Source organism: Daucus carota, chromosome 8 (genome assembly GCF_001625215.2).
Source record: "Daucus carota subsp. sativus chromosome 8, DH1 v3.0, whole genome shotgun sequence".
NCBI classification, from domain to species: Eukaryota; Viridiplantae; Streptophyta; class Magnoliopsida; order Apiales; family Apiaceae; genus Daucus; species Daucus carota.
Genome location: NC_030388.2, coordinates 32894777 through 32906553, shown reverse-complemented (window position 1 = coordinate 32906553; position 11777 = coordinate 32894777). Strand labels below are relative to the sequence as shown.

Below are 11777 nucleotides of genomic sequence, written 5' to 3'. Positions count from 1 at the left end.
AAGTATATCAAACTAACTTCTGATTTTAAGAGCTTATTTCTAATTTTAAGCCGACTTCTGACTTACTATATGAACAAACATTTTTCAATTTAAAATTGGATACAGCTTCAAGTCCCGGTTTAAAGCCAGGACAAACGTGCTCTGATCAGATTAAAATGTCTACAAATTAAACCCATGCATAATTTATAGTGTGAGCAGAGTGGCATGACAGTCCAGCAGCTCCACCAAATATACCTGGTCATGCTTCACAAATTTGTAAACCCAATGAGCTGCACTCAGCTCAGTAGTTTAACCTGCAAGAAAATAGTAGGAAACAAGGATTGTGGTCAATATTCATTTTTCTTCAGACTCTCTCACTAGCTACCACACAGATTTCATGTTTAAGTAACTTACCCGAGGGCGAGTAGAGCTGCTTGCAGACACGGAGGATGGACCGTCACTTTCCGAATCAGCTGAGATTAACTTTCCACCTCCAGTGATCCCCAGCACCTTTTTTTTCATAAGCACAAGTGCAAGCATAACTAAACATTATGCATGACCAGAAAGTAGATACATAAAGGAGAGGGGAATTGTGTAGACAGGGATAAAGAGAACTTTTACATGATGTCTTGGTCTATTTTTTTACTCCCTTAGTTGCATTCCCTGCATACATTTAAAAAGTATCATGAAAAGCGGTACAAACGGGATGCAAAATTTTCTCTCAACTGTAACTTAATATGTGTTCTCTTCACCAGAAATGTTTTATGCTAACCTGTTGTTGCAGAGACTCGATCGATGTCATAATCTTTTCAGCCTAAGGGAAGTTAGAATCAGAGGTATTATCAGTTTGTTCTTGAAAAAAGAGAGAAGCTATTAGTGTAGTTCCACAATGAGGTATTTATGTTTATGGCAAAAAACGATCCTTGCTATATTCTTTATGAGGCGTCTTAATCCGTCTTCAAAAGACTTCTCTAGCTGCTCTAACTCTTCTATATTCATACCTCGGAGATCTTCTCCTCTCATCTCCCTGTTTTAATAATATCTGGCAAGTGCTAAGATATCATTATTTCTCTGCTTTAATTTCTCTGCTGGCTGCATCACAGTGTTCTAATTCTCTAAGATTGTGTTAAGGGTCCTATACCATTAGGAAATTCTATAATCGCGATTCATACAGAAACTTTCATATTACAGCACTTTCATGACGTCCATGTATATTAAAATCTATCTCTGAGTATGATTCAGATAATGTGCTATCCATCCATGTCTAGCCAGAGACTACCTGTCCGGTCAAGACCTCCTGGACCTTTACGAAACTCTGGCTCACTTTTATTGTACTAGCTAGCAGCGAAAGAGATATCTATACTCAGCAACAACTTGAATAATGTACATGATATTTTACAATAGCAAAAGAGATATCTATACTCAGCAACAACTTAAATTTGTTTAGAATATTTGTATAGAGAGAACCTGCAGCTGGAGTTAGGGGTGATCGCGGTGCGGGCGGTGCGGTTTTTCATCAAAACCGCAAACCAAACCGCGTATGCGGTTTGCTTGAAAACTTAAACCGCAACCGCACCGCGCTAGGATAAAAACCACGTAAACCGCACCACAAAAATGCGGTGTGGTGCGGTGCGATTTGTGCGGTTTGTGTATGTTTAAGAATAAATATTTTTAGTTGAAGTTAGTAATAAAATTTAAATATAAAATAACTAAAATTTTTTCTTGTAATGAATTTATATGATATTTATCATTTCAGAACTACAACTACAAAAATAATGCACATAAAAGTGTAAATATAATAATAAATATGAGTACTAAGAAACATATTATAATAATATAATCATATCATACAAATTTGGTATAATGGTAATATAATGGTAATGCGAGATTGATAAAATAATAATTAGCTATTGTTTAACAAGATATAAAATATATAATATAATTTAACATAATATAATTTTATTTGACATAATTATAAAAAACATATATATATATATAATTTTATTTTATTTGACAATCACTAATATATTAATATATATATTATAATACCATGGTGCGGTGCGGTGCGGTTTAAACCGCACTAGCAATATGTCAAACCGCAACCCGCACCACACCGCGCGGTTTGTGAAAAAATCAAACCGCAACCGCACCACGAAAATTAAAAACCGCGTTTTGTGGTGCGGTTTGGTGCGGTGCGGGCGGTTTATGCGGGTTGGGCGGTTTTTTGATCACCCCTAGCTGGAGTACTGAACGAGCTTGCTCGTAGAGAGGATGATGATGGCAACATCAACGTCACAAAGAATAGAAAGCTCCTCGGCTTTCTTGAAGAGCCCTGATAACGCCAATCTCCGATCCCGGTCCTTCCTCCGTCGTGACTGGTGGTTCCGCGGTGTAGCTGCTGGATGGGAGCCTACAAAACAACACCGGAGGGGGGTTTTGTCCCCGCGGTGCCTCCGGCGTGAGAGTAAGCGTAGGTTTCGGAAGGATAAAGATTAGAGAAAGTATGTTATCTATATGTGGTGGGTGAAGGTGGTGTATGGTGGTTGCATGGTGGCTGGTGGCTTTTGTGTTTATATGTATGGTGAGTGCTTAAGTGTGTGCAGAGAAATGAGTGTAGAGAGTGAAGTTACCCTTGGACTCTTGATCCTTGGTCTATTTATAGGCCAAGGATTAGGGTTCAAGGGTGCGTACCTGGATCCTGGTCCTACACGTGTAGGGGTTTGATCCCCTACACGTGTCCAGGTGTCAGCGTGGGAGTAGTATTTTGGAATGTTCCCTGGCTTGTCTCTATCGCCAGTAGTTGACCGTTATGTTTGTCTTTATCGTGTCAGTCTGTGCCTTGTGCAGCAAGTGTCGGCTGGTACATGTATGGGCCCCGGTCGAGAGGTATGGTTAAGTCATACCCTGGTCCAATACCCCTCCCGGGTGGTGTATCCTGGTAGGATCGTGATGTTGTGCCTTTCGGGGACCATGGTCCTTGTGCGGGCCCGAGTATGGACAACCCGGGTTACCCCATATCATTTGCCCCCCACTCTCTTACATAGATTCTCTATGTGAGGGAGTAAGGTGGAGTTTTTGCTTTTGCTCCTCCGGCTGAGTGGATCCGGGTAGGTTCGGGGTTTTGTGTTTGCCCCCCTGCCCGGGTATATCCGGGTAGGGGTAGAGGTTTGTGTTTGCCCCCCTTCCCGGGTAGATCCGGGTAGAGGTAGAAGTTTTGTGTTTGCCCTCCCGCCCGGGTAGATCCGGGTAGAAGTTTGTGGACTCGGGTCGAGGGATGGCGAAGCGGTTGAGAGGTGTAGAATTTGAAGGGGTTGTGTGTCTCGGAAGTTGTACTGACGCGTCTTTTGAGGAAGAGTAATAATAAACGGCTGTAATAATTGTTACACAGCCAATAGGAGAGTGCCACGTGGCCTGGCGGTACGGTTATAAATATAACCCCCGTCTCACTCTTTCATTTTTTACTTTTACTTTCGCTCTCTCCGCTTCGCTTCAAAAATCGCCTCGAGTTTTTGCTGTTTGCTATCTCTCGCCGGGACTCGAGTGTCGCCGCCTGCTTTACTTCTCTGTTTCCGTCGCTATTTCCGGTAAGCGGTGACTCTTTTCTTTTTCTTCGCCTTTTCCGTTCACTGTACTGCTGTTACTTGCTTGAATTTTTCTTTCGAAATGCCTGCTTTCGGTTGCTTTTTCCGTTGTTGTTTCGCCATGTATAGTTTAGTTTTGGGTTTTGTCGCTTGTATTTCTTGGGTTTTGACGGTCGAATGTGTTTGGTTTTGGTTTTTGTTTCTGGGTTTGAGTTGAAGAACCACCATTGTGTTCTTGAGTTTTTGTTGTGTGTATATGCATGTATATATCGGTGGGGTTTGGGTTTTGATCTTGGATTTTTGTTTGAAATAACTTATAAACTGTTTGTGGCTTTTGGTCTTCCAGGGGTTTGGACTGAACCCGGGTATGGTGGTTGTGCCCGGGTTGGGTAGTTTTGGGACTTAGCCGTTTCTTAGGTGTTTGTAGGTTGTGTTCAGTCTTGCGGAGGGAAGGGTTCGCGACCCGGGTACGTATGTGAGGTCCGGGTAGGGCCTTTGGGTGTTTTGTTTCGTACTTAGAACTTTTTGCGCTATAGTATGTACATAGGACCCGGGTGTTTTCCTAGTATGTTGTATCCTTCCCCCCACATAAATTTGAAGAAAGAGAGGGCCCGGGTAGGTTCATAGGATATGGTGTATGTGTTTTAATGGTGAGCCCGGGTAGATGTGTTGATATTCCTGTAGCTTCCTGACTTGTGAAGATTTTTACGCCGCTGTAGCATATATTGGGCCCGGTCGCGTTTCTAATATCTGGTACTCTCTTCCCGCCGTAGTGGCCCCGGGTTGGTTTGTAAGATTTTTGTAGTGCAAGCTGGACCCGGGTAGCTCTTTTAGCTTATGGTGTGCTTGTTTTTTGTTTTCCCTTTGGTATGTTTTTCACACAGAATTAGGCTGGGATCCGGACCTAAATAAAACTTGCAACAATTTGTGTGAATTTTCTTCCTTTAAAATTGACCCGGATTGCTTCTTTATTTAGGTCTATGGTCCGGATCCCTTCGGTGGTTTTTGAAGAGTCTTCCAGTGATAGTGAATCGGACGGGTTTCACGCCCTTGCTCATCGTGCCCGGGTCCGCCTCTCTAAAAGGCCAAGACAAGCGATTATTGCTTACTCGGCCGTCCCCGGGGAGTTCTCTAGCGATACTGAATCCGACGAAGTTCAGACCCTTGCCGCGCGAGCCCGGGTTAAAATGTCTGAAAGGGAGGCTTCGTCTTCTGGGGTTATCTCCGAGTTCCAGAAAGTTAAGGAGGCTGTCGGGCGGCAGGTTTTAATGTCCCCCGAGGGCGTCTGGTGTGACTCCAGGTCTTATTTTATTACTAAGGGCCCTCTTGTGGATGAGAAGGGTTTTTACGCCAATATGGCAGGATTTTATAGGGTTAAGCATCCCAACGGGCCACCGGGTCCTTATAGTAAGGAGGATTTTGACTATCGATTTCGTGAGTTATCGGTTACCCGGCCTCCTTTCCCTCTTAAGAGTCAGTATAGGGAAATGGCTCCGGAGGTCGCGGATAAGATGATCCGGGCAGCGTTCCAGCTTCCTCCAGAGATAGAGTGGCGGTGGCCAGAGCCTGAGGAGAGGATTTACCATCGTCCGGATGATGGCTTTGTTCCCGTGTGGATGGAGCATCTCAGATCCGGGTGGAACCCGAGGTGGCACATTTTCTTTAAACACTTGTGCAAGTACGAGTTCAAGTGTTCTCCGATGCAACTGACCCTGAATGCCATAAAGTGGATGACCTGGTTCCTGATGGCGTGTAATAAGAAGAACTATTACCCGACTCTAAAACTTTTCCATATACTTTTTCAATTTAAGAAGTCTGGGGTGAAGCCCCTCTATGAGTTGCGATTTCGCTCTAAGGAGTGTGGTTTGGGGGCCGGGTTCATCAGTCCGGTAATCCATCAGAGTTCTTTGAAGGGTTGGAACGGGGAAATACTTATGTTGAAAGGGTTGGATCTGGCGTTCATGCCTTATATTGTTTCTGATGAGGATCAGGTGAAGACTAACTTTCCGGCTCCGGGTGCTGCGGGTGAATTTCGTGAGCAGCTACGTGATTTTTGTGGTTGCCTCGGGTCCTAACTGACCCGGGATTCGTTCATGAAACACGACCAGTTGCATGAATACGGCTGTAAGTTGTGGTGCTTCTTACCCGGGTTGACTTATTTTATTTGTCCTTAGATATTTTCTGCTATCTTTCGTTGTTGGTTCCTTGCTGCTTTGATTTTTACCTTTATATGTTGTGCTGTTTCTGACCCGGGTATGATTCTGTTGTTTCAGGTTTGCCGTACTTCGATCCTGATTTGTGGAAGGAAATGTCTCGCGACTCGTTTGCTGCTCACTTGAAGAGTTTGGGTGCGGCCCATACCCTTCCTAAGCCGGCTCCTAAAAAGTCCAAGAAGAAGAAAGCTGAATCCGGGTCTTCCCGACAGGAGACGGAGGGGACGGGTACCTCTAGTGCGAACCCGGATCCTCTCTTGGAGGTAGAGGATCCGGAGTTGAGTGCTGACCAGCTGGGGGTGGAGAGCCCGGATTTACAACCGAAGCTGAAGAAGAGGAAGCCAAGCTCTTCTGTGAGAAAGGTTGTTGAAGCCGGGAACGTAGATCTCGGGAAGTCGCCTGTTGAAGTTCTTGATCTGGATGTTGAAGGCGAGGAAGGGACCCGGGTGGCTTCTGGAGTTGGCAAGCCGGAGTTTGGCCGGTATTCTTTGAAGAAGGTGATAGGACTGATGTCTGAACTTCCGTCCGATCAGGATTGGGAGGTCATGGAGGAGGAGGGTCTTGTCGAGAATTTCAAGGGGCTGGGGAGTCTTTGGGCCGAGGTAATTCTCCTTCTCCCCCCTTTTTTTTTATACTTCATGTTTTTGTTTTTGTATTGAATTGTTGACCCGGATTGATGTTTGGTCTTTTGCTTTGTCAGCTTGGTGGTCGTTTGGCCGGGTTTAACACCCATGCTCTGAACCAGTTAAAAAAGGAGAGGGAGTTTTCTGCCGATAGCCTGACCCGGATCTCCAAACTCGAGAAGAGTCTGGACCTGGCACGGTCGGCCAAGGAGGTGTTGGAGACCGGGATGGCCACGAGGATTAAAGAGGCTGAAGCTCGGAAGGAGGCTGAGCTTGGGCAGAGGGCTAAAGATGCTGAGATCCGGGCGGATGAAACTGAGAGGAAGGTCGCCGGGCTGGAGGAGCAGGTAGCTGAGTTGAAGAAGCAGTTGGAGACTCGGAAGGCTCCTGCGGATGTTATCTCTGATTTCCAGAAGTCCCCGGAGTATGGGGATGCTTTGTCGAAGGCCGCAGCCGCTGAAGTTATGCGCTGCTGGACCGTGGCCGAAAAGCATCTCAAGACGGACCCGGGTGCCAATGCTCAGAGTTTCATCGACCTCTATATCGCCGCAAAGGACCAAATCGCTGCAGGTGGGCCGGAGCCCGAACCATATGTCGCCCCGGGTCAGGAGGTGGACTCGGATTCCTCTGCTGAGTCCGAACCTGTGGATGAAGAGATTCCTGTCCAAGATCTTCTTGCCGATGATCCTTCCGTCCAAGTCCCTCCTCCTGCTTAGATTTATTTTTGCTTTTGTTTTTGAAAACAATGTTTTGTAAGTCTTCAACATGCTTGTATCTCCGGATTGGTTTATTGACCGGGTCTGTGTGGACCCGGGACTATGGATGCTGGTTTTGCTTATTTTGACCAAATATTTGTTTATCGTGTTTGCTTGTGAATGCTTTTATATACTTCTCGTTCGAATTGATTGTTTTCGTAGCTTTGTACTTAGAAATTTTTCTAAGTAAATGGAGTAGATGGACCCGGGCAATTTTTACCCGGGTTGATTGCTTTATAGATGTTTGTACTTAGAAATTTTCCAAGTAAATGAAATAGATGGGCCCGGGTAAGTTCTACCCGGGTTGATTGCTTTAACATGTTTGTACTTAAAATTTTTTCTAAGTAAATAAAATGGATGGACCCGGGTAGATCTTTCCCGGGTTGACTGCTTAAACATGTTTGTACTTAAAGATTTTTCTAAGTAAATAAAATGGATGGACCCGGGCAATTCTTACCCGGGTTGATTGCTTTATATGTGTTTGCACTTAGAAAATTTTCTTAAGTAAATGAAATAGACGGATCCGGGCGCTGCTTACCCGGGTGGATTGCTTTGTATATGTTTGTACTTAGAAATTTTTTTTTCTAAGCAAATGAAATGGATGGACCCGGTCAATGCTTACCCGGGTTGTTTGCTTTATATGTTTTTGGTTGCCTTAGAAATTTTCTAAGTAAAATAACAGGTGAAATTGATTAGTAGCAAAAGACTTCATTGATATTCAGAAGATTATACAGCTTTGATAATGATCAAAAGTACATGATTGCTTTTTAGGGATATATTGCTGTCTTCTGGGATCCTTCCTTCTCGTTGATTTTACTGATAGAACTTCCTCAACCTAAGACCATGCCAGGTGTTGGATACTTCTGACCCGTCCATATGCCCCAATTTGTAGGTGCCCGGCCTTAGGACTTCTTTGACTTTGTAGGGGCCTTCCCACTTAGGCATCAGCTTGCCAGTGTTGGTTGGATCAGAGGCTTCGGTGTCTCGTAGGACCAGGTCTCCTATTTGAAAATTCCTAACCCGGGATTTCTTGCTGAAGTGATCCCGAGTCTTTTCTTTGTATTTTTCCATCCTTGCGATTGCCTGGTCTCGGACCTCATCTATCAAGTCCAGGTTGACCCGGAGTCCTTCTTCGTTCGCAATTTCATCAAAGTTGATTGCTCTGTGGGAAGGTGACCCGACTTCGATCGGGAGCATTGCCTCCGTTCCGTATGCCAACTTGAAAGGAGTTTCTCCGGTGCTTGTTCGAGGACTGGTTCGGTATGACCAGAGGACATGGGGTAGTTCTTCTGGCCACTTGCTTTTGCTTTCCTCCAGCCTTTTCTCAATTCCTCTCAGTAGGATACGGTTGGTGACTTCTACCTGGCCATTTCCTTGGGGATAGGCGACTGAAGACTTCTTGTGCTTGATGCCTCTTTCAGCCAGGTAGCTTTCGAAGTCCGACCCTATGAACTGGGGTCCATTGTCTGAAACCAGGACTCTTGGTAGCCCGAATCTGATCAGGATGTTGTCCATGAACCGGATGACATCTTGCTGATTGATCGTCCGCATTGCTTTAGCTTCGACCCACTTGGTCATGTAGTCGATGGAGACTAGCAAGTACCTAAGGTCTCCTTTAGCCCGGGGAAAAGGTCCCATGATGTCTATCCCCCAAATAGCAAAAGGGATCGGGGATAGAACTGAAGAAGGTAGGACAGGGCTTACCCGGGGTACGTTGCTGAACAGCTGGTAGTTCTTGCATTTTTTTACAAACTCCATGGCGTCCTGGTGGATAGTTGGCCAATAGTAGCCTTGCCGGATGATTTTATATGCCAGGCCTTTTGCCGACATGTGATCTCCACAGATCCCTTCGTGAACCTCTCTTAGACAATATTCGGCCTCCTCCGGACCTATGCATTTCAGGATTGGGGATGAGTAGGTTCGGCGGAAGAGTGTTCCTCCTTCGACAAAAAATTTGGCCGCCTTAGCCTTCAGCCGTTGTGCTTTCCCCTTGTCTTCGGGTAACTCTCCCTTCTCTATATAGTTGATCAGGGGAGTCATCCAGGTAGGGTCATTGTTAATTTCAAAGATTTCTTCCTGCTCTATTGTTGGCTTGTGCAGCTCTTCGAAATAGACCGAGCTATCCAGGTCTGCTGAATTTTGGACCAACCTGGAAAGATTGTCCGCCTCCGCGTTTTCTTCCCTGTTGACTTGCAAGATTTTGCACCCGGGGATCAGGGTAAGGTAACTTTTCACCAAGGCTTGATACCTGGTCAGGATCGGGTCTTTGGCGAGGTATTCCCCATTTGTCTGCCTGACCACGATTTGTGAGTCGCTGTAGATGATAAGGTTCCGGATTGACAGTGTTCGGACCAACTTTAACCCCGCCAACAGGGCTTCGTACTCCGCTTGGTTGTTGGTTGCTGCGAAGTTGAAAGAGATTGCTGTTTTGATTACGAACCCATCCGGGCTTTTCAGGATTATCCCGGCTCCTGATCTTTCGGTTGTTGAGGAACCGTCGACGTGAAGTGTCCAAGACTCCAGGTTGAGTTCTCCCGGGGCTTCCGGGTCAGTTTCCATGGGGGTTGTCTGGTTCTCTGGAAAGTTGCATTCCACTACGAAGTCTGCCAGGACCTGGGCTTTGACTGCTGTCCGGGGTAGAAACGTTAGGCTGAACTGGCTAAGCTCGATTGCCCAGTTCACCAGTCTTCCGGATATGTCTGGTTTGTGAATAATTTTCCTTAACGGTTGGTCTGTGACAATCCTGATCTCTCTTCCTTGAAAGTAGTGTCTGAGTTTCCTGGACGCGGTGATCAGTGCAAATGCAAATTTTTCTAAGTTGGGGTATCTGGTCTCCGCATCTTTGAGGACTTGGCTGACATAGTAGACAGGCTTCTGTTGCCCGGCTTCCTCCCGGATCAAGGCTGCCCCGACGGCCAAGGGACCGGCCGACAGGTATAGGTAGAGAGGTTCTCCGGGTAAGGCTTTTGTCAGGATTGGGGGTTTGGACAGATATGCTTTGATTTCATCAAGGGCTCTTTGGCAGTCCGGGTTCCATTCTACTAATTTCTGATTTTTTGCCCCTTTTAACAATTCAAAGAATGGTAGACATCTTTCAGCGAGTTTGGAGACAAACCTTCGGAGTGCCGCTAAGGACCCTGCTAGCTTTTGGACCTCCCTCTGAGTCCGAGGTGGTTGCATCTCTTGCACAGCTTTGATCTTCTCCGGGTTGGCCTCGATACCCCGGTTGCTTACCATAAAACCCAAAAACTTTCCAGCCTCTACTCCAAAGGTGCACTTGTCCGGGTTGAGCTTGAGCTTAGTCCTTCTCATGTTCTCAAAACATTCTTTGAGATCAGAAATGTGGCCCGGGATCGAAGTGGATTTGGAGATGATGTCGTCGACGTAGCATTCCAAATTCCTTCCAATTTTGATTTTCCTTGTCGGGTTGTCTTTTTCGATCAGGACCGACTCGGTCTCGACCGCGGCTTCGACCTTGGTTAATTCTTGTGCCGAGATCATTTGTTGGATCCGGGCATCGGTGTTCTTCTCAACGAAATTTTGAGCTGGGTTCATGATTGCTTTCTGGTTGCTTTGTCCAGGACCAGGATTGGTTGCTCCCGGGTTTTGACTGCCCGGGTCTAGGTCGATGACCTGGACTTCACCCTTGGGGTTTGTTCTCTGGTAAGGCCGATGCTTCTTGTTGCTTTTCTGCTTTTGGAAAACGGTTGCCTTTCTTTTGTTGTCCAGGTGTGTTTCCGCCATGACCAAGGCTTGGCTGTAACACATCCCGGCTGTTGCCGAATCTCCTCTGACTTCCCCTTCCCCGAACGGGGTTGGGAACTTGAACTTTAGGTGTGGGATGGAAGTAATAGCTTCGATCTTGTTCAGACCTGGGCGGCCGATGATCACGTTGTAAGGGGAGGGTGTATCCGTCACATAGAATTTGATGGTGTGGGTGACTTGGTTCGGGAGAGTTCCGAATCGGACCGGGAGATAAAGTGTGCCAAGGACCGGGACAATGCTGTTCCCGAATCCATATAAAGGATCCTCCCTGTAGTCGTTCATCCGGATGCTTCCTAGTTCCATTCGATCCATGGTGTGTTTGAACAGAATGTTGGCTGAAGAGCCGTTGTCTACCAGGATCCTCCTCACTTCATTTTCGGCCATATCAAGGGTTACCACTAAGGCTTGATTGTGACCCCGGGTGACCCCTTCGAAGTCCTTGCTGCTGAAGGAAATTACTTGTTCGGGGAAGGCTTGAATGGACATTACTTCTTGACAGGAGTCCGGGCTGGGGGGAGGGGAGCAGGATCCGCCCAGTACCACGTTGACAACGTTTTTCTGCTTCCCGGATCCTCCTGTTTTGTCAGCCGTGTTCCGAGCTACGTATTGTCCCATGTTTCCTTTACTGATCTACTCTTCAATGAAGTACTTGAGGGATATGCAGTTTTCGGTTTTGTGACCATGGGTGCCATGATAGTCACAGTGTCTGTTGGTGGGTCTGCTTTCAGGAGGAGTCTGCATGGGTTTTGGTGGGTAGTAGAAGGGTTTGTCCCTGACCTCCTTGAGTATGTCCTCGCGGGATCTGTTTAGAGGAGTCCATTCGGGCTCTGGTTTTGGTTCCCTGGTTGCTTTGTTTGGACC

At 46.3% G+C, this 11777-nt stretch overlaps 2 protein-coding genes and 1 long non-coding RNA gene across 4 annotated transcripts; 1 reads left to right on the top strand and 2 right to left on the bottom strand.

Annotated features, from left to right (window-relative positions):
- Positions 1 to 70: 70 nt before the first annotated feature.
- Positions 71 to 3314, bottom strand: LOC135148198 (uncharacterized). 2 transcript variants are annotated; one of them, XR_010286100.1, is made up of 3 exons: positions 752 to 3314; positions 394 to 642; positions 71 to 293 (listed from the first exon to the last, which is right to left on the bottom strand). It is a non-coding gene; the product is annotated as an uncharacterized LOC135148198 (long non-coding RNA). The 2 variants fall into 2 exon arrangements; XR_010286099.1 differs by having other exon boundaries at positions 394 to 3314.
- A 2502-nt stretch (positions 3315 to 5816) lies between these two features.
- Positions 5817 to 7552, top strand: LOC108198600 (uncharacterized). The gene is made up of 2 exons (XM_017366350.2): positions 5817 to 6375; positions 6474 to 7552. The coding sequence occupies exons 1-2, from the start codon at positions 5869 to 5871 to the stop codon at positions 7110 to 7112; spliced, it is 1146 nt and encodes a 381-aa protein (XP_017221839.2). The 5' UTR covers positions 5817 to 5868; the 3' UTR covers positions 7113 to 7552.
- Positions 7553 to 7964: 412 nt separating this feature from the next.
- Positions 7965 to 11531, bottom strand: LOC135148542 (uncharacterized). The gene has a single exon (XM_064083846.1). It carries the CDS (start codon positions 11529 to 11531, stop codon positions 7965 to 7967), a length of 3567 nt encoding a protein of 1188 aa, XP_063939916.1.
- Between the last annotated feature and the right edge of the window lie 246 nt (positions 11532 to 11777).